The following is a 27904-nucleotide window of genomic DNA, read 5'->3' as shown; positions in this document are numbered from 1 at the left end:
TCATTCCGTCCATCTGTTTTTTTATTTCATTTTAGAACGTGATGCTAAAAATGAACAGTATCCAACGCTCAAGTGAGCTGTAATAAAGGAAAAGAAGGTTAGGAAAATTCCAGCTGTGGAAACCTTCCTGGGTTCGACAGTACTGTTTATATTTCATCCGTACCATTAAAAACGTAATTCCTACTTGTATGATCTGAAAACACAAATATTAGCATGATTCAAAACTTCTATAGCCCCACGAATATTTTAACCGTGTACGTTTAATTATCACTTTTTCGATCCACTCGAGCATTGGATACTGTTCATTTTTGGCATTATGTCCTAGAATGAACTCACAAAACTGATGTACGGGGATGATTTCTCACAAACATCACAGCGTGTCCCACCCGGGTTCCAGCGCAGGAACTTCCTGCCAAAGGCTTTTGCAGGAAATCTGCTTCCTCCTACCCTGCCCTAGCTCCGAACGGGGAGTTCAGTGGGCCGGCCCACCATGATGTATGTGTATACTCAAGCCTTCAATCCCTTTTCCCGTATCATTTTTAATGTATGAAATTAAAAATGAAGTAGATACAATACTTAAGCAGGCCACACCGATAATAAGCTTAGCTGCATCGAATGCACAAAGCACTAAATGAAAGTTGTATCCAATGCAAGAGTCACATGTAGTGTTGTCCATTTGATATTGAATCTGCCTTATTTTTTATTTCATGGTTTAAAATGACTTGAGAAAAGGGATGGACGGCTTGGATGTACAGATACATCCGTTATATGATTAAATGGAGCAGTGTCGACAATATTAGTGATGATGTAGACCAATTACGATGCATGGTAGCATGATTTTCGTTATTGCTGCAAGCAGAGGATCCGGATTCGAAAAGTAATAGCCATTATGTGCGTGATAGACGGTCCTGATTTGAAACATCACTAGGCCACGTCTTATGAGGATAGATAGCTCTATCCAAATCCGATTCTACCGATCCGTACCACATTTACATCTTTTATCTATTTCTCTATTAAAAAAAAAAAAACAAAACAAAAAACCAAAAAACCTTCTCTCACTCCATTCAGTGGAGTTTAAGCGCGCACGACGGTTCGGGCGTCTTCGTCGGTTTCTAAGTACTCTGTTCAGAACGCTTCCCAAAATACCCCTATTTTCCTAAAATAGCTATCTTCTCTGTCTACATATATATGAAGAAGAAAGCTTGGTTTTGATTTTTCTTTTCTCTTGTTCATACTCTGCTTGATTTTTTCTGATGGAGAACCTGAACTTCTTGAAAAATAATTTCGATGTTCCACCCAAGAATCGATCGGAAGAAGTTCTGAGGCGATGGAGAAAAGCAGTTTCTCTCGTCAAGAATCCGAAGCGTAGGTTTCGAAACATCGCCAATTTGGACAAAAGATCAGAGGCCAAGGATCAGCAGAAGAAAATCAAGGTACGTTTTCTCTCTATCTCACTCACTCTCTCTACGATTTCTAGTGTTTTGAATCTCAATCTGTGGTTAGTCCAAACAGTAGATTTTTATTTTTATTTTTTAATTGCTTGAATCCGTGCGTTTCAAATGCGGAGATTTGGGAAATCGGGTTTTCAGATCTCGATCTGAAGTTCAGTTAGAGAAAAGCGTAGAAGGTACTCGCTCGAGTAGGATTAGGAGTCGCACGCGTAAAGCGTGCGAGATATTCGTTCGTTTTCACAGAAACGCCGTAGCCTTGTCAAAGATCTCCTGCTACAATGTGCGTCTAAAAGTAAACCGTTGATCGGACTTTTCTGCCTATCCTTTTACTTTCTGTATTTTTACTGTACGCGTCTCTTCCATGTGTACACTTTACTGTACGGTTGTTTTTAGAATATTTGGTGGGGCCCGCAAGTTGAACGTTTTGGATCTTCCACGCTATTGCCGTGCGAGCGCGTACAAGCGCGTGTAGGATTATGGTCATCATCTTCCTACAATCGCGAGAGTTAGTAGAAATTGTAGAGTACTTCGATGGTGTAGGAGGAGTTGTACACACGCACGCATTTACGTCAGACGTTGATGGGTAATTATTAGGTTGTCGACAATTTCCTTTCCCAGCCGTTGATATTTTAGCCGTAGTTCGAACGGTTACAGCCATTGTAACGTTGTGAACCCTCGTTTTTTGTGGGGCCCATGCTTTGGACGGTTTGGATTGAAGCGCGTTTTTAACCGTGTATTCAGCAAGTAGGCACCGGCCCATTATTTTGTTTTCTGTTGGAGCCGCCGGCCTCTTTTTTTTTTCTTCTTCAAAGGCGCCGGCTACACATTGGACAGCCGTGCGGCCGCATTCCCATCCACACGCATTCAAGACACGTGTGAGATGTGTACACTTTTTAGATCTTCGGTCCTCAAAAGAATCAGGCCGTTTCACACCTCTGGCTTGGGGTCCAGAGCTGTAAAACAGCTTATTCGCTTGGTGGTGGTATTTGCAAGCTTTCTACTATATAAAATATTGAGAAATGCTCAAATACAGTTACTTGTGTGTGAGGCCCACCATAAGAGCTTGTATGACATCCAACCCATTTAGCAAGGTAGTCCCATCATGAAAATGGGATGTCCTAAAAATGTAGTAGATCTAATTGTTAAGTGGGCCACACCATTGAAAACAATGAACAACAACCCAAAAACCTCCATGTTCGTATCCCTCCCATCCAATTGTTAAAACTACCTGATTCCATGCTGGGGGATCCCTGACTGTGGGGTCCACCGTGATGTATGTGCCTTATATCTTTGCTATAGTAAATCAAAATCTCGGGTGGACCATAATGCAGGAAATAGTAGTAATCAACCTTTTAAAACTTCACATGGGCCACTATAGTTTTGGGTCAAGCTGATATTTGTGTGGTCTCTTTATCTAGGTCTTTGTGACCTTATCAACATGTTAGATGGCAAATAAACATTTTGGTGGCCTCAATGAAGTTTTTAATGGTGAGGATTCAATCATGATTGTTTCCTTGGTTTGGTCCACCTAACATGTGGATCTCCTCAATAATACAGGAAACAATGGTAATCAACCTTTAAAAACTTTTCATGGGCCACAGAAGTTTTGGATCAAGCTGATATTTATATGGTCTCTTTATCCAGGTCTTTGTGACCTTATCAATGGGTTGGATGTCAAATAAACATTTTGGTGGCTCCAATGAAGTTTTTAATGGTGAGGATTCAATCATGGCTGTTTCCTTGGTATGGTCCACCTAACATGTGGATATTCACAATAATACAGGAAACAATTGTAATCAACCTTTAAAAACTTCTCATGAGGCACGATAGTTTTGGATCAAGCTGATATTTGTGTGGTCTCTTCATCCCAGTCTTTGTGGCCTTATCAATAGGTTGGATGGCAAATAAACATTTTGATGGCCCCCGTGAAGTTTTTAATGGTGACGATTCAATCATGATTGTTTCCTTGGTTTGGTCTACCTAACATGTGGATCTGCTTCATTTTTGGAATCATGCCCAAAAATGAGCCATAAAAATGGATGGATGGTTTGGAAGTAAGGAATATACATCACAGTATGCCCTACAGGATCCACCCAAGCCACCCTTATTTCAGGACATTATTTTCATCGTGGGGTTACCATGGTGGATGGATGTCATATACTATGATTGGGTCCCAACGAATTGGACGTACAAGAATGCACGAGTATTTCCAGAAATGAGCATAACAGACAAACAGGGGCAAATTTTTTAACTCACTACTTGCTAAAACAATCCATTGTTTATAGATGAAGCAAAGTTTTTTATAACTTACATAGGGCATTTAGGTAATTTGAAGGTGAACTAGGGCTTTCCGCCCTGACAATTTTTTATACAAAGAAACTTTTGATACTCTGGTAAAGTGTGACTTTTCATACACATGCATTGATACCACTTAGCACACTTGTAAATGTTGCATGTCTGCATAGTAGCTTGATAGAGTGGAATGGTGGGACAATTCGTGAAGCTGGCCCCAATTAATTTCAACAGGCTTATATGATGTTGATGATGATGAGATACATTGTACTTAGGCAAGCATGTAGCTCATCAAACCATTTAAATTAATTTGATTGACCGTAAAACATTAAATTGATTTGATAATCCAAATAGCAGATTGGTGGACATTTAAGGATGATTTAGTAAAAAATACCTTATAGTTTGAATTTATTAACCATTTGTTTATAAATTAGAGGTTAGAATTTCTTTGACTGTGTAATTTTGGATTATACCTTGCAGTTTGAATTTATCAAATATTTGTTTTTTAATAAGAGGTTAGAATTTCTCTGACAATGTAAATTTATTTTTTTACTGCCTATGATCTCATAGGGTTTTATAATTTGGGTGGTTGAACCAAGTAGCATGCGTCACATCCATGCTTGTGAATTAGTTGAAACGCTAGTATTAAGTAACTTATCCTTTATAACTGTTCCTTCCTTCTCCAAACTGCGTCCTCTCTGTCTGTTGGACGTGACATACCATCATTCCATCTCACTTCAGAACTTAAGGATTTTTAATGAACTTAGGGAAAGTGTTGTTTAAAGGAACTAGTTGATTGGTGGATAATGGGTGGTTGAATGAAAAATAGCCAAAGAGATTTTGTGTTATGATCCCAATGGTTTAAGAGCCTAGCTCAATGTGTTCTATCAGTCCCGGAGATTTAGGTCTATTGTTATATTCTTAGGGCATGCTTGCAGTCAGGATAACTTGGACTAGAGTGAAAGCTGCCAATGCATAGAAATGTGACCCTGACAACCAGAGTGCCACTGCCGTGCAGTGAAAAAGGATTAGCTGTAACTCGTAAGGGCTATGGCAGAGTGGATGCCCCACTGAGTTCTTTGCGCAGCATATCAACCATTGCCACCAAAGTAACATTTTTTAGCAAAGAAGCTAGTGCCTTTTATCAATGTTTTAAACCTTGGACTAGGTGAGGATGGCCACATTGGTTTGAGGGGGGTGAGCGTTTGGTTTTTCCCACATTTATTACCTCCGGTGGTTAACGTCAGGTTTGCCGGAAACAGGGACTAAGTCCTCTGAAACCGCCCCCATTTTGAGGTTAGGCGCTAAGAGGTTAAGCTTCACTTACTCTAAACAACTAAGTGGCATACCCAAGGTATAAGATTTACTTTGCCTGGACTGTCCACCTGATGAGCCATTTAAGGAAGTTAGGGAAGTACGTCACAAGGTCCATCAGCTAGCAGTTTAAGGACATGCCTAGGTTCATCTACTACATTGGTTTGAGTAGGGCAGCCATTAGAGAAATGGGTCCAGGTCTAGGTGAGGACAGTCGGATTGGTTCGAGTAGGACATGCGTTAAAGAAATGGATCCAGGTCTAGGTGAGGACAGTCGGATTGGTTGAGTAGGACATGCATTAAAGAAATGGGTCCTGATCACTAAAACCTTCTTAAGAGCACCTCTGGGACACGGATTGCTTGTGCGCCCTACCAACGGGAAGTTCCTGTGGTAATGTGGGAGAAATTCACCCCATCCAGTAGTTTCATAAGCTCACAATATGACAACAGCCCAAAAATGAGGCAGATCCAAAACTTAAGTGGACCGCATGATAGGAAACAATTGAGATTGGATGCCCACCATCGAAACCCTCGTGTTACCATCTTTTAAGTTCATCCAAGTGTAAAACCTTACGAATGGTTTGGATTAGAGCTGAAAGTCGGGCGGGTTGGGTTGGTGCTCAACCCTAGCCCAACCCAAGGTTCCTATACCCCAACCCAACCCAACCCAACCTTGGGTTGGGAATTCTCAACCCAAGCTGGCTCGGTCAGGTTGGCTGGGTTGTTCAGGTAGATATATGTTAATATTTTCAATGCGCATCTTATTTTCTTACCTATAATTTTCTTAATTATATATGTAGTTATTTATCGTAAAGAAGTTCATTTTTTCTAAACAAACAAGCTAAAATACAGGACAACTACTCATTTAAAAGTCGTATTTTGTATAAAGCAATCTATTTGCGAGAAAGAAATCCGGCATATCTTGTTAGCTTGAGTCATCGGAAATGATGTGGACTAATGAAACCCGACGACATTGGAATTTCCCGTGCCTTCAACACAGATAATCCGCACTCAATTATATTTAATTTATAAGGAACTTATATATTGATCGGGTTCAGGTTAGGTTGGGCAACCCAAGACCTCAACCTGAGCCCAACCCAAGTTTTATCCGTTTGGTGTTTGTATGGCCCAAGCCCAATTCAAACTTGATACATCCTGCACAAGCCCAACCCAATGTCGGGTCGGTCACAGGTTGGTTGGGTTGAACCCGCCCAACTTTCAGCCCTAGTTTGGATGACCTATAAGGGGTCGTTTGGCACCATGGATTTGAGAGGGATTCGAGGAGATTTCAAATCCCCTAGGTTGTTTGGCGCATGAAGTAACTAGGTGTTTCATATCAAGGGGTTTCAAATCCCCTAGGTTGTTGGGCACATAAAGTAACTAGGGGTTTCAAATCCCCTCAATTTAGGGTTTGAAATCCAAGATGAGACCTTGGATTACATCTAAAATCATTCCCATAGTTGCATATATAACATGTGTATCACGAGACTATTAATCTATTTGACACATGACCCACTAATGATTTCCTAAAATAATTAGATTATCAATTGCATCACTATAATTACTTTAATATGATGATCAACACCGTCCAGACATTGTCCATGTAAATCAACGGTTAAAAATAGTTGGTTAGTCAGTCGGAAGTGATCTTGTGCTTGTGGCCCATCCGAGACTTGGAATTTCATCATTTTTTGTGACGTATATATTTCAGTAGGCTTATTATAGCCACTGTGTCAAAAATTACATAAGTTCACTAATTAGAGATATTAAAGTTGATTTAGTAATTAAATTCATAACCATTCAAATATACTATGAATAGCTACTTTTGGATTAAAGTTGAATCAGGGGTTCCGAATCCAGGGGGTTTCATAACCACGGTCCCAAACATCCCCTAAATATCATGATGGGCTCTGTATAGGTTTTAACATTTGGGGTTTCTATTATCACTTCCTGTCATGTGGCCCACCTGACTTTCGGTTTGAGTTTTGTCTTAATGGATACAGTGAATTTCTCACTGACGTTGTGGTGGGCTCCACATAGCTTGCCTTAAACGTAGTTTCCCGCTAAAATTGAGTGGGAAGTTTTCAAAACTTTAAAGGAGTGATTGACTTTTTCAATCCTCTTGGGGGTCGTTTGGCACTATAGATTGGAGAGGGTTTCAAATCCCCCCGGTAAAGTAACGGGGGGGTTCAAATCCATGGGGTTTCTAATCTCCTCTTTGAAGGGGTTTGCAATCCACGGTGAGAGCTTGGATTACACCTAAAATCATTTCAATAGTTGCAGGTGTAACATGCATGTCACAGTTCACCATCATTCTATTGGGCATGATGATCAGCACTGTTCAAACATTGTCCATGTAAATCAGCACCGTCCAAACATTGTCCATATTAATCAAGGATTAAAAATCGCTGGTTAGTCACCTAGACATGATCTTAAGGTAGAAATGGACAGCATCTGATAAATATAAAGACTGTTTGTCGTACCATGGCAAACATAATAATGACTTATTCCAGTGCATTCACGTGGGATTTGAAAAAAACAAACACCCCTTTTCATGATCTTACTGCCACAATCTTGCTAAAAATAAATATTAAAAATATATAATATGAATTAAAATGATTTTAAAAATTAAAAAAATATATGTACAAAATGATCTATTCACGATAATTTCATAATAAAAAAATAGCAAAAATTTTAAAACCGACTTAGATTTTGAAAATATCATCATAAATTGTTTAATTAAGATGTGACGATGATAGGCTGAAATTTACAAAATATCACAGATATTTATCGACATATACGTGGTCAGCTGAAATCGAACCGTCCAAAATCCAAATCGTGGACCCACTATAAATATGCATCCTAAACCCAAAACGTGGACCCCACACGTTGGCCTTAAGAGCGGGGAGCATGGAAAGGAGAGTGGATTTGCCTCACACGTAGAAACAACGATCACGTGTACATGATCGGAGCGGCTCATCAGATGATCTGGCACTTCATAAGCTTTCCATCTAAAAACAATCTGGTCGATTAAGCTTACCACGTGCCCCATACACGAGCTTGAAATTTGAACGAGTAGTCAGTTTCTATTAACCGTTAATAGCATGATTCTGTTCAGTTCCACGTGGCCCATGTACCGTGCTCGATAGATGAGCGCATCAGGACCGTTGAGTCAAGAAACCGTAAAGTAAATCATCTGGACCCTATATTTGCGTTCCTTCACTAACCTTCCTGGCGTACGAAGATAGGGACCTCGACATTTTTATTGGTTGATGAGGCCTGAAGTCCAACCGTCTGGACCACACAAGCTGTGATCCACTCAACGGATAACTTCCAGCCTGTTTGGTGAATACGACATCCAATCCTTTAAATAGGTGGGTCCCACCATGAGGATTAACTCATGCAAAATTAGTCTCACCTAACCATCAGGTGGGCCACACCTTAGAAAGCAATTTCCAGCCATTGGTAAGTAGAAAGGTAGGAATTTATCCACTGTTGGAAAGTTGTGGTCCCACGGGATAGACTTTAGAACTCACGAAACTGGAAATGATGGGTGTATCTATCAGTTGTGTGGGTGCAGAATAACAATTCCGGAAGATTCCGTGTCGTTATTTGGCAGAAGCTGGAAGTTTCCTGGAAACTTCCAACCCTGGATAATTGGAAACACCTCCCTCTAGTTTTCGACAATTGCAATTACCTCAGCTATGGTATCCGCGTACCGATCAGTGCTCTGTGGGCCCCACCATGATGTATCTCTTTTATCCACGTCGTTCATTTATTTTTTTTTCAGATTATTTTAAGGCATGAACTCAAAAAAGACACAGTTTCAAATCTCAAGTGTACCACCCCATAAGAAAACGGTGGTGATTGAACACCAACCGTCAAAAACTTTCATGGCCCCATTGTAATGTTTATCTGCCATCTAACCTGTTGATTAGGTCATACAGACATGGATAAAGGGGAAAACACAAATATCGGCTTCATCCATAACTTTTGCGGCCCCATGAAGTGGCCGTTCAATCACCACTGTTTTCTGTGGTGCAGTCCATATGAGATGGTGGCCGTTCAATCACCACTGTTTTCTGTGGTGTAGTCCATATGAGATTTGGATCTGCCTCATGTTTCAGCTCATGCCATAAAATGATATGGAAAAAATGGATGGACAGCGTCCTCTGGAAACCCCTCTGCCAGTGACGAAGGCAAAAGACAGAAAAATAATCCTATCTTTGTTTTGTTTAGTTTTAGTTTTTGTTCGTTCGTTTTGTTGGGTTTTTTTTTTATTGTTTTTCTTTCTGTACGGGGGACATCGCATCGTACCCCCAACTAATCTAATCATCGAGTCAACGTCAACCACCCAAAGTCCTCCAAACGGACCTAGTGAGCCACCTAACGGTTTGGATTAGCCTAGTGAGCCACCTAACGGTTTTGATTAGCCTATTTTTGGGGTTTCTCGTCGATGGTGGGATGACCATGTTGAACGCGTCGGATGACGTCCACACATTACAGCAGGTAGACCTACAAATAATAGTTAAACTGGTCAATTTTTAAAAGATAGTGGTGCTGATTGGTCAAACGAATCTGAAATCCGGAAGGAGATATTTGCAATATTCCCAACGGAAGTGGAGGTGTTTGTAGTTGCTAGAAACCAGAGGGGGGTTTTGTACAAATATATCTAATATAAAAATACTTTTAGAATAAATAATTGTAGCTCGTAACGAATCCGTTGAATCGGGTGTTAGTAGACGACGAAATCCAGTTACGTTGGCGCCAATGGTTTGGTAGTAGTGGCGTTGCAATATCAGTTTTGGGTGTAAACAAGGGAATGGGTACACCACCATCTTTTATCTGCCTGACCGGACAATCCTAACCGTCCAGTTGGTGGGCCAACGAATGGACGATTAAAAAGAAAATGGTGGGAAGACCTAATTCAAGGGCAGGAATCATTTGGTTATGCACATCCGTAATGGATCGGATGACTAGGACAGACTAGACAAGCGTGCTTGCTAAAATTGTGTATAACTATCGTCGTAGGATGTGGATTAGCTGGTCTACCTCACACCAGCTATATAGCTGTTGTATTCACGTCAGAAAGTTCCGTGGGTTTGATCACGAGGTATGTGTTATATTCAAACCGTCCATTCATTTTAGAGCTAGTCTTAAGACTATTGGATAAAAATAAGACAGATCTAACTATCAAGTGTACCACACCCCAAAAAGATAGTGGGGATTGAACGTCTATTATTGAAACCCTTTTAGGGTTACAGAAGTTTTGGATCAATATGAAATTTGTTTTTCCTCTTAATTTAGGTCTTCGTGACCTTATGAACAGATTGGATGGAAAACAAACGTTATGGTACGCCCTGTAAATTGTTTAACGGTGAAAATCATTATTTCCGCTGTTATTTATGGTGTGGTCTATATCATCTTTGCATATTATTCTTTTTTTGCAGAATGCTCTAAAATGATCTCTAAAAATAGATGAACGGTGTAGATATAATAAATACATCACTGTGGGGCGGGTAACTTTGATCTCCTCTGAACCGTTCGTACAACTCGGAGCTCGAGGACCGTCCGTGCTCGTCTTCGCACGACACCAGCCAATCCGCTTCCATCATCGTAGTGGAAGAACATGATAGGATTCATTATAATTGGCTGGTTGGGTAGAAACTTCTGGCTCCGTCCATACGTCAGACTGTCTGTGTCCCAGCACATTTCGTTGTGACCTTTTTACTTATTTATTTATTTTTAAAATAACACCTACAAGCTAGTATAGGGAAGCTGATTGCGTCCTGCCCTACTTGTACGATAATCCGTCCAGGGACGCGGTTTGGCTGGTGACGCTGCCACTAGCCAGGTGGGTAGTGATCGGTGCTATGTGGGCTCACCATGATTTATGTGTTTTATCCACACCTTCCATTCATTTTTATATATAATTTTAATAATTTATATAAAAAATATGATAGATCAAAATCTCAGGTGAACCACACCATGGGAAAACAGTAGTGATTGAACGTCTACTATTAAAAGCTTCCTAGGGCCACGGTAATTTTTATTTGACATCCAACCTGTATATTAGGTCATACAGACCTGGATGAGGGTAAAAAACAAATATCAGCTTGATCCAAAATTTTTGTAGCTCAAGAAGTTTTTTATTGAAGAGTTCAGTCAACACTGTGGCCCATTTGATATTTTGATCTACCTTAGTTTTGGGTTCATATACCATAAAATTATCTGTAAAAATGGATCGACGGCATAGATGAGACACATGCATTATGCTGCGGTCCACATAGCACGACCACCGGCCATTGGTTAGTTTCGGGGGAGTAGCCAATCCATTTTCCGTCCGTAACATATGGGTTTTATCCTCGCCATCCATCCATTTTTTTAAAAAATAAATTTTAAATATCATTTTAGACTACTAGCTAAAAAATAAAGCAGATCCAAAGTGCACATAACGACACACCATTGAAACCTTCCTTGGGACCACTGATGTTTATTTGCCATCCAATCTGTCGTATGGTCACAGATACACACACAATATATATATATATGCTGTGGGCCCTACCGTGATGCGTGTCAAACTTCTACTCATGAGTCAGGTGCACCATTCTATGGTGGGCCATGGGTATAAAAGTCAAGTCAATTTATGACTTGGGTGGGCTACACCGGTTGCAATAGTTGAGAGAGATTACCCTCCCATTAAAACATTCATAATCATTTGTTAGGCCCACGAAGATGTAGTTCACAAATCCAACCCATCCATTATATGTGTCCCACTTGGATGAGGGGTCAGATCAAGTTTCAGCCACTCAACCAAGTACTTCTACGTTTTTTAGGCATGTCTTCACATGTTTTTAAATGGTATGACTCGCCTGAATTCCTGAATTCCCTATGAGGCTGATTTTCGGGATATCCCATAAAATAAGGCAACCCATCAAATGCACGGCATTAATGTTCGACACATCTCGGTGAAGCCCATGCGTGTGTACTTGGATGAAGACGAAACACAGATATCAGCTTGATTTAAAACTTATGCGGCTCCCAAGGAGTTTTAATGGTGAGCGTTCAATCTCCTCGGTGTGGTCCACTTCAGCCTTGGATTTGCCTCTATTTTGGGTTCGTAACCAAAAATGATATGAAAAAAAAAGGATGGACGGCTTGGAGAAAACCCATACATCACAGTGGACCCTGCAGAGCACTGCCTGCACGTATTATCCTCGACCGAATCCGATTCGACCACTATTAGAACGAACTGTTTGGCATGCGTCACTTCTCACTTTTCTCGTGTGGTGGTGATTCACGCACCATACATGTCCCATCTGACTTTCGGAAGGTGGGTTTGGTGGCTGGCTATTTCCCTCTGCACCGTCCATTTAAGCGCCATTGTTGGCTTGTCGGGGTTTCTGAGCAGTGAATATTTATGGCACATGAACGGTGGAAGACACATCACTATTTAAGAAATGGTCCAAACTGCATGGTATTTTCTTGTATAAAGGTCATGCTATCACGTCGTTCACGTTAGTTATGTTAATACATAGATATTTAAGAAAGAAAGAATCATGGTCTAAACTGCGAGGCATTTTCTCGTATAAAGGTCACGTTAGCGTGTCATTCACGTATGTTGTGTAGCTTACGCATTGGTTTAATAGCGTTGCTGAACCGTTCTTTCACTTTCAATTGATGGTTCATGTCCATCTTAAAAGAGTCGGGATCCTCTGTTATCTTGTCAACAGGGATTTCCTGTTACCCAAATGGTTTGGCGTCGGAAGCTTTTTTATTTATTTATTTTATTTTTTTAGTGAGTGGTGACGTGGACCAATGAGGATTAGGGTACCAGGAAATCTCTGTTGACCAGATAACAGAGGACCTGGACTCATCTTAAAAATGAAGATGACTCATAGATCCTAGTTATACGGCATTCCACACCGTTCCCCAGTAACCCAAATCACAGTGAGAGCAGATGATAGCTAGTAACCATCTCATTCTGCCCGTTACAGTTTTGCTAACTCGCTAAGTAGGGCATTTGGAAGTTGTGTGTGATTATTGATGGATGGCTAAGATTTTACTTGCTCCTCATGAAGATTGGTATGGATTTTACACTATTCTTTTTTATGTAGGTAGGGGACATCTATAGAGGTGGGCATCGAGTTGGACCGGATTAAATCCAACTCCACTTGATTCGGTTTTTGCAAGTACCTGACCTGAACTCGATCCGATTCGGAATCGAGTCCAGCAAGGCTGACTCGATCTGAACCGATTCCTTGCTGACCTGATCCAAACTGAGTTTGACTCGGTCAGGGAAACCAAGTCAGATTGAGTTGAGTATGTCCAGTTGATTCGGACTGGGCTGAGTCAAGCTGAACCGGAGATTCCTATACTAGGAAGGAAACAAGAGGAAAATCGGGAGAGAGAGGGAGAGAAAGGAGTTGAGAAATGAGGAGAGAAAGGAGAGAAGGAGAGGAAGTCGGATCGGGTTGCAACTAGGGTTAGGGATCGGGTAGAAGAAGAGTAAAGGTAAAAAAAGGAAAAAAAAAAGAAGAAGAAGAGTAAAATCTGACTTTATACCACTTGATTTCTGTTCGGATCAGATCAGATTAAGTTGCAAGATGACCCGAAGTCAACTCGGTTTGGCCCACTATATGTAGGCGGTCTTAAATGCTTAAATCTTTCTAACACAGTTCCAATCCCCCCGTGAGCTATAGGCTTGGGTTTTGTATCAATCCTCAAAGCATTTCACTCAAATATATTCCCTACATTAGACATTACCAAGAGCAGCATCATTCATTCAAAGCATTTCGCTCCAATATATTTACTACATTACCAAGAACCTGCATCCTTCATTCTATGTATTGATCAGCAAAGAGTTAAGATAAGAATTCTAACTTCATCTTCTGTATGAGTAAATAAAAACCTCAGGCCTTAGCTGATTCTAAATGGAAGCCGGTGAAACTAGTGGGTGGAAGCGAATTACATAATGAGTAACTCAATACGCTTAAGTAAACTCTTTGGGACCTACCGTTGATGTATGTCTTATCCACACCGTCCATCTATTTTTCTAGATCATTGTAGGGCACGGGCCCAAAACTGAAGTATATCCAAAGCTCAAGTAGACTACACCACATGAAACAGCGGGAATAATGACGTCCACCATTAAAACTTTCCTAGGGTCCGTAGTCATGTTTATTTGTCATCCAACCTGTTCATAAGGCCCCAACGATGGATGAAAGGAAAAAACAAATATCAGTTTCATTCAAAACTTTTGTGAACCTAAGAAGTTTTCGATGGTGAACTTTGTAGTGATATGGAAAAATGGATAGACGATGTGGCAAAGACACATACATTATTATGGGCCCCACCCTAGTAGGGTACTTAGTAGGCAATCCACTACGCCACTGGACTGAGTGGATTTGTCACGGCATCTCTACTGGCCTACTAGGCTTCCAACCATAGAAACTTCCAGTGGGAGGGGTGCACATGCAATTCGCATCCCCCCACCCTCTCGTTTGCGTATAGCTCAAGGCACATACACTCTCTCTCCACATGTAGCACACCTCTCTCTCTATACAGAGCTCGGCCATTATAACCACACCCTTTTCCTCGAATATCTATCCTTCCCTTCTCTCTGTGTGTTGCATGTGCATACGGGCCCTAAGTATGGAACTAGATTAGGTCCTTCCGAGTATATGCTGAAACCACTCTGGTGTGTAACTCACGCTTTCCACTCTCTCTCTGCGTGTAGCTCTCTCTCTCTCTCTCTCTCTCTCTCTCTCTCTCTCTCTCCTGACCACGTCCTTTCTACCATTCTATACCCCTTTTCCTCTCCCCACATGCATTTCACATGCCTTGTCCGTTTGTTACTTTTACTTTGTCATCTCGGATAGTTCAAGAAGCTATCCAGCTTTCCACTACTTCTACTGTACATTTCACGGCTACAATGCATTTTCCAAACCATTCATGGCATGGTTAGGTTCACATGACGAAAGTGATTCTTTTTATAACTATCAGCAAGCAATAATGGACCCCTGCAAATAGATTGCTCTAATTATTTAGTGGGCCTAGTGTTATATAAACGATTTTGACGTCCATTTTGTATCGGAGGGAATGAAATACTTAATGGCCTAATGGATAGTCCAAATCTATTAATTGGACGGTCCAAGTGATTGGACTTCCTAGCAGGGCTCTCAACGGGCCAGGAAGGATTTTGTACTGTTTTGGCGGACCCTATTCAAAAATTTGAATTTTGCCTGGCCCATTGACAGCCCTGTATCTTAGTTAATGTATAGTTTCGTTTGCTACGTTGGCAGAGTATGATAATCTTTGAACGTGCACTCAGCTGCTGTATGGGTGTGGTACATGTTCTTTGATCCAAACTGTCCAATTCGTGGGACCTACTATGGATTTATCATTACTCAAATATCACACTAGATGGATGATAGCTTGGACACGTAGATGTCCATTTTATTGAAGATTGGACTTGTCTGATCTTTCCAATCTTCCGGGCAATCGCCTTTTTACAAGGTGCCCTTGATTTGGACGGTTTGGACTGGCGTGCATATATCACACCATGTGTACAGAGGCTGTTTCCACGCACAAGGACATGCTAGAGAGGGTGCAGCTGTGGTGCTAGAGTCATATCATATGGGTGAGAAACGATGAGAAACAGGCAAGTTATCGCAACTTGTGCCTAATCATCTTTCACACTAACATGGGACTTGTGTAGGAAATCAGCACCATGTAAACGGTAGGCCCCACCATGAAGATCACATGGAACAAAAATCAGGGTGATCCACAGTTTTGGAATCAATGGACACCAGTCTGACTTCACATACAGTTGTGGCCTAGCCTACCATTTTCATGATGCTGATTGGTGTTTTAAATAGCGAATAGCGTGTAGGGTAGGGTTCACCGCTTTGAAGCGTGAGGCATAAGCTACGTAGCGTGTAGCGTAAGTTATACGTTACTTTTAGAATTTTAATTAAGATTGTGTTTAGTTGCAATAATTTCATGATATTTTTTGCACTAAATTAAAATGATTAATAATAAAATTTAACAAAATTTCATGATATTTAATGCAACTAAATTCAACTTACAATAATATAAGGTACTGATTAAGAGAAAATGTGAAGTAAGCAATGAAACTGATTTAATACTGTTATATTATTTTTACTAAAAAATATTGAAAATTTAACTAACTTTATGGAAAATTAAAAAATGTAACAAATCATTTAAAACATTAATTGATTTTAATGTTGTGGTGAAAAATAAATTGTAATGTGAACCATATAGTGGGTAGCATTGTGTTGTTTAACTTAAGATATTTTCATGAGTTAGGGTAGCTATTTAAAACAATGGTACTGATTTTCAATACAGGTATGTTGCCTGCATGTGATCAGTCTCTGTATCCCATGCTGGTACGTTGCCTGCATGTGATCGGTCTCTATTTCTTGTTTTCTGAACTGAGGATGCTCGATGGCCCATCTTTTTACGCGTGGTGCACCTGTGCAGATGGGGACCCTTCAATAGCTGGGGCCCACCATGAAAATCCTTATCCCTGCGAATGGCTGGTCCACTTAATAGGTGGGCCACATTTGTAGGATAAAAAAAATGGACGGTTGCTGAAAAGCGTGACCAGCCGGCTGTATTGATTTTACACTTGTGTCACTCCTGATGATTGGACCCTCTTGGATTCGGTGCATGTCTTGACATGGATCTTTTTCTTGGAGACGTGAAGTGGAGCCAGGTCATGAATCTCGTGGGAGGGTCTACTGGATATGATCTCGCTAAACGGAGAGCGGTTTTCACGTGGATGTACCCTTGTCCACGAGTCGTGCATGTTCCATGTGATGCCATATTAGGCCAAATGAATTCGGACCAGGAATCCTGCCCCAAGCTTGTGGGTCCACCATGTTGCATATGTAAAATCTGTCCATCATGTTTGTGTGTGGCCACCATGGTGTGTATCTTTCATCAAACCCGTTAATCAGATGTATATCACTGGGATGAAATGAAAATATAAAGATAAATAAATAAAAATCAGACTCATCCAAGTATTAGGTGTAGCCCATCAGCTTTTTTTTTTTTATATATAAATAAAATCAGGCTGATCTTTTGTTTACTGCCCAAATAATGGTTCTCTCCTAACGGAGTGGATTTATACATAAAACATGGTGGCCCCCGCAGAGGTGTTGTAGCGCGGATTAGGTGAATCTAGGGTAACAACCAGCATAGTAGTGGGTGAGACCTTTGATGTATGTGTTCTACATCCATTCAGTCCATCAGTTTTTCTGGCTCATTTTAGGGTATGGTTCCAAAAATAAAGCAGATCCAAATTTCAAATGGACCACACACCACGAGGAAGTAGTCATTAATTATTAAAATTTTCTCGTGGGACGTAAAAGTTTTGTATAAAACTGATATTTGTGATTTCCCTTCATCAAGGTCTGTGTGACCTTATCAACAGGTTGGATGGAAAATAAACATTACAGTGGGCCCTATGATTTTTTTAATGGTGGGCTTTTAATAGCAACTGTTTACTGTTGTGTGGTCCAATTGATATTTGGATCTGCTTTATTTTTTTATATTATGCTCTAAAATGATCTGGAAAAGCTGATGCACGGAGTGGATGTATAACACATACATCAAGGTGGGCCCCACGGTCAGGGACTCACGCACGAAGTTGTTACCTGATACAGGTGTTGTAGACATGCCGGTTTAAGGAATTATGGGATTCTGCTGCTTGGTTGTGCTCACCCACATGATTGAGTACACGTTTGTCCATGTTTCTTTAATCCAAACCGTTGATCTTCTCATCAGTTCCATTAGTGGCCTACAAATAGACGGTTATGGAGACTAAAGCATTGAAAGGAAAATAGTCAAACGATTAAAGAGTTGATATTTTCTATACATCCATTTTGTTTTTTTCCCTTCTGTGACCCGCTTGATGACTGGTAAGGTCCATCTTTATTAATGGCCTGGATGACACGCGTGCCAAGCACTAATCAAGTGCATTGAAAGTATACTCGAGGCTGGCGAGTGGACCTATGCAATCTCTCATGTACGAGTTGTTGCGACAACATGCTACATGTAGTGTACGGAAACCTGGATAAGGCCATGCAAGCATGTATGTGCTTCGATGGCACGTGTGAGGAGAAATCCGGGCAGTCCACACTCATCAGGTATGGCCCTTCTGATGAGTGGATGGAAGTTGGAAGGAAAATTGCGCCAATGGTCCACAATCAGTGTATACGTGTAGCTCATCTGATGAGCAGGCTTTACTCGACTTACCACCCATGATGGGGCCCACCTGTTGCACCAATCTGTGTGAAACTTGAATGATAACGAGAGAGCAGATGAGAGAGAGGAGAGAGAGGTCGAGAGATCTTCTGCTCTGTCTGATATAGTAATTGTTGTATGTATACTTCTAAACTTCTAGCAAGTAGAGTTCAGGTATGAAAAAAAGCCTGAATTTTAATTGGTTTTGGTATATTTGGTGTAGGCTATGTATATGGATATTGCATTCATATGTCTGCATTGATATGTAGTTTTATATCTTTAATATTCAATTGAATTTATTTTGCAACTTGATAATATTAGCTGTAAGAACTGAAATAGAAGAAAAAGAAGAAGAAGAAGAAAATTAGAAGGGACTATGATGCGGGATAATTAACCACTTGCTCTAAAAGCAAGAACTGATAAAGCATGGCGAATTAATCTATTTATCTTATAGTCTAGGCCCCACATCCTATGGGTTCATAGTCTAGGCCCCACATCTCATGGGTTCAGACCTCAGCCGAACCCTCTTTATGAGCCCCACTTCACATGAGTTTTGCTTCACACGAGCCACCCGTCTCACATGGGTAGGGCCCACCTCACACGAGCTACCCGTTCCGATTGTGCCCCTGCATACCACATGCCACCCCACTCGAGCCCAATGTGAAAATGCCTCTGCATTAGACTAAGACTCAAAAGAGATAATCTAGTCAATCTAGGAAGACAAAATTTCCCTCCCAGTAAGCCATACGTGTTTCTTGTGTATTATGATCCAAATTCATTCATCATCAAGCTCCATAAATGGGCCATAGACCTGATTTTATGATGATTGGGCAATCCTGACCATATACAATTTTTTGTAGGACAACCACTGATAATTTCTTGTAGATTTGTCTATGCCTTTTCTTTTCTTTTTTTTTAATGGCGGGGTTGTTTGATAACTGTAATATTTGGTCTGTAACTTCCTGGTTGTCTCAGATAATTGAAGTGCTCAGACCACTATATATATAGTTTTATGGTACTCCATAATATCTCAGGGTTGTATTAGTCTTTTAATATTTGAATCTCAATTCCCGCCCTTCAAAATACATTTGTGTTTAAAGCCATTTCTGCTGCCAAGTAGCATTCTATCACTTCTTTTTTAGCCTAACTAATACCTTTGTTTTCTTCCAGGAAACACTGCGACGCATACGTGTCCTCATATATGTTCAGACAGCTGCACATACCTTTGTTGAGTGTATAATTTCCTTGAACACTGCTTTCAAATCCATTTGCCAGTCGTTATTTTCATTTCTTTTTTCTTGATTTTTTTAATAAAATTTTTTAATTTTTTTTTTCAGCTATTAAACCAGCGGAAATCCTGCTTCAAAAAGAGGTTGAAGAGGCTGGTTTCGGGATAAACCCCAATACACTTGAATTTATTATTCGGGAACACAATGTCAACAAATTGAATTCATTGGGCAAGGTCGAAGGGATAGCAGAGAAGGTCTCTGTTTCACTCAACAATGGTGTCAGCAAGAAAGACTTGGAGCGCCGACAGAAGATATATGGCTACAACCGATACACCGAGAAGCCACCTAAAGGTTTCTGGATGTTTGTATGGGAGGCACTGCAGGACTTGACTCTGATAATTCTTATGGTTTGTGCTGTGGTCTCTATAGGTGTTGGTCTCGCCACCGAAGGGTGGCCGAAGGGAATGTATGATGGGCTGGGAATCTTAGTAAGTATTTTCTTGGTTGTCATTGTTACTGCGATAAGTGACTACAGACAGTCATTACAATTCATAGCCTTGGATAAGGAGAAAAAGCAGATTTTTGTTCAGGTGACGAGAGATGGATATAGACAGAAGGTCTCTATATATGATTTGGTTGTTGGAGATGTTGTCCATCTCTCGATCGGGGACCAAGTTCCTGCTGATGGGGTTTTTATATCCGGTTACAGCTTGCTGATTGACGAGTCGAGCTTGTCTGGCGAGAGCGAGCCTGTGAATGTAGATCACAATAAACCATTTCTTATGTCTGGCACTAAGGTGCAAGATGGGTCAGGTAAGATGCTGGTCACAACCGTTGGTATGAGGACTGAATGGGGGAGGTTGATGGAGACTTTGAGTCAGGGGGGAGAAGATGAAACGCCGTTGCAGGTGAAGCTCAATGGTGTTGCTACCATTATTGGCAAGATTGGTTTGTTATTTGCTGTGCTAACATTTCTGGTTTTGGTAGGGAGGTTTCTTGTGGTAAAGTTAATTAAGGGGGAGTTCTTGAAATGGTCTTCAAGTGATCCATTGAAGCTACTGGATTATTTTGCGGTTGCTGTGACTATAATTGTCGTTGCAGTTCCAGAAGGGCTGCCTCTGGCCGTGACTCTGAGTCTTGCCTTTGCAATGAAAAAGTTAATGAATGATAAGGCGCTTGTCAGGCATCTTTCGGCATGTGAGACAATGGGATCTGCTAGCTGCATCTGCACAGATAAAACGGGGACATTGACAACTAACCATATGGTGGTCAATAAGGTGTGGCTCTGTGAAGAAGCCAAAGTGATCAAAAGCAATGAGAGTGGGGATCTTTTGAAGTCTTCAATTCCTGGAAGGGTTTTGGATGTCCTTCTGCAGTGTATATTTAGAAACACTAGTTCTGAGATGGGGAAAGATGAAGATGGTAAAAATAAGATATTAGGTACTCCAACGGAAGTGGCAATAGTAGAGTTTGGCTTGCATTTGGGAGGAGATTTTGATGCCCAGCACCAGGCTTCTACAATTGTGAAGGTTGAGCCTTTCAATTCAGATAGGAAGAAGATGTCCGTGCTCATGTCTCTACCAGGAGGAGGGTTCCGAGCATTCACGAAAGGTGCATCAGAAATCATTGTGCAGATGTGCAACAAGATTGTTGACAGAGATGGCCAATCCGTGCCTTTGTCAGGAACACGGACAAAGGTTGTCATGGATGCCATAAACGGTTTTGCCTGTGAAGCTCTAAGAACCATTGGCTTGGCATTCAAGGATATGGATGAGGATTTTGACGGCAATAGCATACCTTCGGAGGGTTATACGTTGATTGCTGTTGTTGGGATTAAGGATCCGGTGCGTCCTGGAGTCAGGGAGGCAGTTCAATCATGTATAGCTGCTGGTATTACTGTGCGAATGGTCACTGGTGACAATATCAATACGGCTAAAGCCATAGCTAAAGAATGTGGCATATTAACAGAGGGTGATGTGGCCATTGAAGGTTCCGATTTCCGTTGTAAGAGTCCCCAGGAGATGGACGAGTTGATACCCAAAATTCGGGTGTGTATCAAATTTTCCATGTACATTTTTAGCACAGAAACATGTTACACCTGAAGATATGCATACTATCCTCAGGCCTTCAACTTTTACTAGTGGGATAAATCATTGGATTATCCCAAGTGTTGATCTGATCTCAGTGGATGGAACTTGCTCCAAATTTCTTCTCAATTGGATAATCCTAATAATCATAACCCTCCGATTGGTGGACTGAAAGTTAGATGGTTGAGAAAAGTAACTGTAACCATCCATTTTCAACTAAAAAATGCTTCAGTTTGGGCAGTTTGGTTCTTTTGACCCTGAATATTTTGGGCCATGGCCCATCCATGGTGGAGCACATCATATCAACAGGGTCTGGATCAATTAACCATGGGCCTGCTTGTACAAAACGACAACCCGGCAATGATATGCATATCCTTGAGGTAGGGAATATATAATTCCCTTTAACTGAAATGCTATTATTACAGGTAATGGCCAGATCCATGCCTTTGGACAAACATACCTTGGTAAAACACTTGAGGACTATGTCTGAAGTTGTCGCAGTTACTGGTGATGGGACTAATGATGCCCCTGCTCTACATGAGGCAGATATTGGACTTGCTATGGGCATAGCAGGAACTGAGGTTCGTCTGTTTCATCATCTCTTTTGTCAAAGTGGTTCCTTCTAGGCCAATTGTAACTTTTTACGAGGATTATAACCTCTTTCCCCTCATCCAGTTTTGAAATTTGTCATGCATTGAATTTAGCATCACACTTCGAATGCGTTATCTTGTATCATGTGTTATTATTTCTCTCTGATGAGTCAAGTAAGTCTGTCTCAGACGGATAAAAAACCCAAACTGTGGATGAAACAAAACTGAAACACAGTAAGTTGGAGGGAACCGACTCAACCTTTTTGACACCAAAATCCAAGTCGTCCTATATTGGATCATGGTCTGATATTATCTCATCTATAGTCATTTCTAATTGATATGTTCCATGTGCCCACATTTTCAACTGTTCATTCTGAAGAATGCTAGTCTGAATCTTCATGTTGTGTGCTGCAATGGCTAAAAATTGAAGTTGCAATGGCATGACAGACGAGCGTGTTCATGCAAACACATACTAGATAAAGGATGACTTGCATTCTAACTAGCACATCAGTGACCACATGTAAATTGTGTTTTTAGCTGGTTGTAATTTGCGTTTTTAGCTGGTTTTTCAGCTTCAATTAATAAATTACTGTTATCTTTCAAAAAAGTCAGCAGCCACATGTCAATTGTGTACAGCATCCAAACCATTTGGAAGTTGGCCCCATGAAGAATATCTGATTCAAAAAATCAATCCAATCTACTCATCATGTGGACCTCAATCTAGAAAACCTTGGACATCTGTGGATTTGATCCAAAGTAATGTGTGGCCAACTTGATGAGTTGATCAGCCATATATTGACAGTAGGTGATCTTCGTGGTGGAGCCAACCTTTTGGAGGGGTAGATGTCATTTACGTCACACTCTGGTATTTATGCACAGGTTGAACTGTAACTCACTGCTCTTAAACTAGTCATTTTAAAATATTTCAGTAATTATAAATAAGCTGAGTTTGTTACTCGCTTTGTGAAATTTACTATAGATCTCAAGTACTAACAACCAGGGACTTCTCAACTCTGGGTAGATTGAATTTCAAGTCTCAAGAAAGGGAATCCTAATCCTTACACATATCTAAGTATGGTAGATGAATTTGAAGTAAAATTCTGCTTGGATTGATCACACTCACTTCCCCACTTTTTGTATCTGAAGTGACCTCTGTTTTGAACTTCCTGAGATGGATTATTTAAAGTTGATTGGAACTATACTAATTCCATAAATGTTTATGAAAATCACGCCGTATGGTTGGTTTAATGTGATTCTCGTACACATCTATGTGGGCTCCGTTTTCTCTAATAGAGTAGGAGAGTTATAATGATCTTTCTAAACTGCCGTGCTGCCAGAAGGAATTGGCAGATCTCAAGTTCAATTTTGTGATCCAAATAGAGTTGTTGATTTATTTGAGAAGTTAATACCCCGATATGGCGTAAAAACATCATGGTTGTATCAGGCATTGATTTGATGCCAATTACCTATCTTGAAGCATCTGAATATTTTAGCTTGTCCGGTCCGGAAAATTGAAAAGCTATTCAGTTCCATCACACATGCTCCAAGATGGATAGATTTGTTGCTATTATGGTTGCAGCTCAGGGGGGTTGGGTTGGGTTGAGGATCAACCTGACCCCAACCTGCCACCCAACCCGACCTGACCCAACCTGACCCACCTGAATTCTAAACCGAGATGTGCCTAAACCCTACCCGGTTACATGTGATTATTCCCAACCCAAACTAACTTCCCAAATTTGTATTTTCCAACCCTAACCCAAACCAAGGACCTTGACAACCTGACTCAGCCCAACCCAAACTCAGGTTGGGTCAATTTTGTTCAGATTCATCTGAACCCAACTTGCAGCCCTAGTTGCTATTGCTAAACAGTGATGTGCAAGAAGAAGAAGAAAATGATAAATGTCATAAGCAAGCATTTACCAGAAAAACAGTCAAAATTAACAGTGATAAATATTGGCATTGTACTGCTTTGAATAGAAATATGCTATATCATATCCATCATTCAGTATCAAAATTAATCTCTTAAATTTCATATCACTGTATGTAACTGTTTAAATCGTAATTGAAAATCTTATCAGTGATGATGTCTTCAAGACAAATGTTTTTTTGTGGCTTGTGGTTGCTTCTATGTTCTTGCTTCTGTCAATTCATCAATCACATTTCTTTATCCTAATCGTCCATGTTGTTAATTTAACATACAGGTTGCGAAAGAGAATTCTGATGTAATCATCATGGATGACAACTTCACAACTATTGTGAACGTAGCCAAATGGGGCCGTGCAGTTTACATAAACATCCAAAAATTTGTGCAGTTCCAATTGACTGTTAATGTGGTTGCTTTGATAGTCAATTTCGTATCCGCATGCATCACTGGTTTGTAATTCTATCAACCTAACCTTTCAATTTTCGTCATCTATTAGTCTCTTACATAAACCCATTTCCTCCAATTTTCACGTAAGTTGATGCTTTTTCTGGTGATGTAACTTTTAGGAACGGCTCCTCTCACTGCTGTCCAGTTGCTGTGGGTGAACATGATTATGGACACCCTCGGCGCTTTGGCGCTGGCCACTGAACCCCCAAGTGGTGAGCTGATAAAACGGCCACCGATTGGGCGAAGCGTGAATTTCATCACACCGACTATGTGGAGGAATATCATTGGTCAGAGCATTTACCAGCTAGTTGTGATCGGGGTTCTCATGTTTGATGGCAAACAACTCCTGAAACTCACTGGTTCAGATGCCAGCAGTATTCTGAACACAGTCATATTCAACTCATTTGTCTTTTGCCAGGTATGGTTTCAAACTATTCTTCTAGAGAAAATATGTAAAGTTTCTGTTCAAGAAGCCTCATACGCACCAGATTTCATGTTTGATAGCTCCAAGTGTTTTGGGTGAGCCGAGCAGATTTTTCAGTTCAGTTTGTGAAGTTTTTCGTGGTGCAACACTGGATATTAACTCAGGAAGAATCAACCATGTAGATGACTGGCCCCAAAGGCAGCCCAGGCCACATGTACATGAAAATGATGAACATTTTGAAGAAAAAAAAATGCTGATGGTCCACATTCAGCATACACACATGATTAGCCTGACCAATGAACCCACTGATTTCAGTTTAGGCCATCTACACGTTAGGCCCCACCAGCGTGGCTCAGTTGCTCCATGTTCACGTGGGTTTAGTGAAACTGTAGTTTTTGGTGCACATGACTAATTGTGAGATGAAAAATCTTGTGAATCTTTAGTTTTTGTTCACAATAATCAAAGTACTGAGTGATCAAAGGGAAGAAAAGAACATTGAGTCATCGTTGATCTGTTCATATTCTTAATTCTTACTAATGATCAAGCCATCAGATAATATCCACAGAGCTTTGTGTGTACAAGTGGCCCACAGATGTGCCAGACACGGTTCTAAAACTCAATTCGAGCCAAGTCAACTCAACTCCAGCAAGATTTCGGGTTCTTATTTTATAATAATTGCATGAAACTAAACTATTTTAAATATTCTCCATAGAGAAATGCTCCAGTGCTCTCAGAAAACTATAAGTTATAGTGCTCCTAGTTGCATCAGTTTCATTTGATAGTCCAGTCGATTAATCTGAACTGTCCATTAAGTCCAGAAGAATTCTAAGGCTACAACGCAGAGATTGCACTAATGTGATGATCCAATCCATCCTGGTTCGGCCTTATTTTCTATTACCATCATTTTTCCAGGCCATGGATTGTCTGCAGTTGCCTAACAGAAGTGATTCTTTAGAATCATAAGCAATCCATAATGGCCTCTAACAAATAGATGGATCAAATTGTTGATTAGACCTATTTTTTTGTTAATGATCTTGACTGCCCATATTAAAGACTATTGATCAAATGGTCAATATTTGTCCGATTAGTATGATGCTTGCACTATAACTAAGAGCACTATGCCTTCCAAAAAAATAATAATTAGGAGCATCATACCTTATGGTTCTGTAAGAACGCTGGATCATTTCTCTTCTTACAAATATAATAATTTATATTTAATAAATTTCAAGTCTGGTCAGGTCAAGTCTTTGAGTTGACCCAACCCGAATGAACATCGAGTCAGTTGAGTTCGAGTTTTTGGGTTTTTAAGCTATCGTGCCAGAATTGCACATGACCAGGAGACCCAATCCATCTATCTGGACCTAGAATCAGTTCACTCCGCTTATCAGGTGGACCACAGTTTATGGAACAATTGTACGGTGGAGCAAACCTCCTTTCATAAACTAATCATCCTGATCAAATTAACATCTCACCAGGTATTCAACGAAATCAACAGCCGTGATATTGAGAAGATTAACGTCTTCCGCGGCCTCTTTAGCAGCTGGGTCTTCATAGGCGTCATGGTTGCCACAGTGGTATTCCAAGTAATTATAATTGAGTTTCTGGGCACTTTTGCAAGCACCGTGCCGCTGAGCTGGCAATTATGGCTAATCAGCATCCTGATCGGATCCGTAAGCATGATCGTCTCAATTGGCTTAAAGTGCATTCCGGTCGAGTCAATTAAACAAACGTATGCTGAAAACCACCATGATTACCAGCCACTCCCAAGCGGCCCGGAATTGGCATGAGAAGTGGTGGGACCCTAGGCTCCTTTCATTAACAACAGGTTAGTATGTACTGTTTCTAATATGTTTATTTCATGTGTTCTTTGGTACATGTTCGTTCTGTTTTAACGGATTTTAACTGCTTTTATATTTGCAGATTTTCTTTTTCTTCTTTTGGTCAGGTGGATCCGTCTAATGGAATTTTGGAATGGAAAATGTATGTTTCAGATTATGGGTTGCAAAGAGCGCGACACCATTAATTTTTTGTGGCTATACACTATCTGATATTGGTATAACTTTTTTTTTTCCAAGTTATTTTTCTTAGTGCTAAAAAATGTTTCAAATAAATTACTGGTAACTGAGATTTGTTGGAAGCTTGAAGTTGTGATGATGGTCCACCCCACACAGAGTGATTTTTTTTTTAATTATTTTTTTTGATGGAAATGCCTTTTTTTTCTAGAAAATGTCAAGCTGATGAATATACAACGAAGATACGCTTCACATCCCTTTTTTGTTTTTTTCAAATTGTTCTTACTCCATTCAGGTTTGTGAACAATACATGTGCTCCAAACACACGTTAATATTAGATGTTGGGAAGTTTTCCAATCAAAACTTGAAATGGTTTTTCTTTTCTTTTTTTTTCTTATTTTCTTTTTTCTTTTTTTATAAATTCAGAATTACACTTAGCAATATGTTAATAATATAAGTAATTGACGATAGCGCATCTTGCCATAAGAAATTTGAGGCATTCATTCGAAACATAAATGATGTTGCAACTTCAAGTAAGTGATGATTCTCACATTCAACTGCTCTATTCTCTTGCGGAGTGTCTGGACTAGTGGTCTGATAAATAATCCCATTACTTTCAAGAAATTCACCAAACATTTTGCTCACATATTCCTCTTTGAAAAACCTTAATGTAGTAGCAGAGGAAGAATAGAGAAGAAAGGAGGAGAGAAGAGAGATATTGGGAGAAGAACTACAGTTCATGCAATGTCTCACACACACCTGGGGTTTTACTGAATTAAAGAAAATAGGAGAGTGGGTTGCTAAAGCCCAAACCCACTAAAGACAAAATAATAATGGTCCGAACCCAAGCACATGTATTATT

The 27904-nt window shown here is 40.3% G+C and overlaps 1 protein-coding gene across 1 annotated transcript; it reads left to right on the top strand.

Moving 5' to 3' along the window:
• Window positions 1–1048: 1048 nt before the first annotated feature.
• LOC131250897 (putative calcium-transporting ATPase 11, plasma membrane-type) lies at window positions 1049–27174 on the top strand. The gene is made up of 8 exons (XM_058251289.1): window positions 1049–1433; window positions 19500–19563; window positions 19667–21606; window positions 22071–22226; window positions 24437–24608; window positions 24726–25024; window positions 26506–26855; window positions 26951–27174. The coding sequence occupies exons 1-7, from the start codon at window positions 1254–1256 to the stop codon at window positions 26815–26817; spliced, it is 3123 nt and encodes a 1040-aa protein (XP_058107272.1). The 5' UTR covers window positions 1049–1253; the 3' UTR covers window positions 26818–26855; window positions 26951–27174.
• Window positions 27175–27904: the final 730 nt, after the last annotated feature.

The sequence above is a fragment of the Magnolia sinica genome, chromosome 7 (assembly GCF_029962835.1).
Source record: "Magnolia sinica isolate HGM2019 chromosome 7, MsV1, whole genome shotgun sequence".
Classification (NCBI taxonomy): Eukaryota; Viridiplantae; Streptophyta; class Magnoliopsida; order Magnoliales; family Magnoliaceae; genus Magnolia; species Magnolia sinica.
Note: the sequence above shows the minus strand (reverse complement) of the source record. Positions and strands in the feature narration are given on the sequence as shown.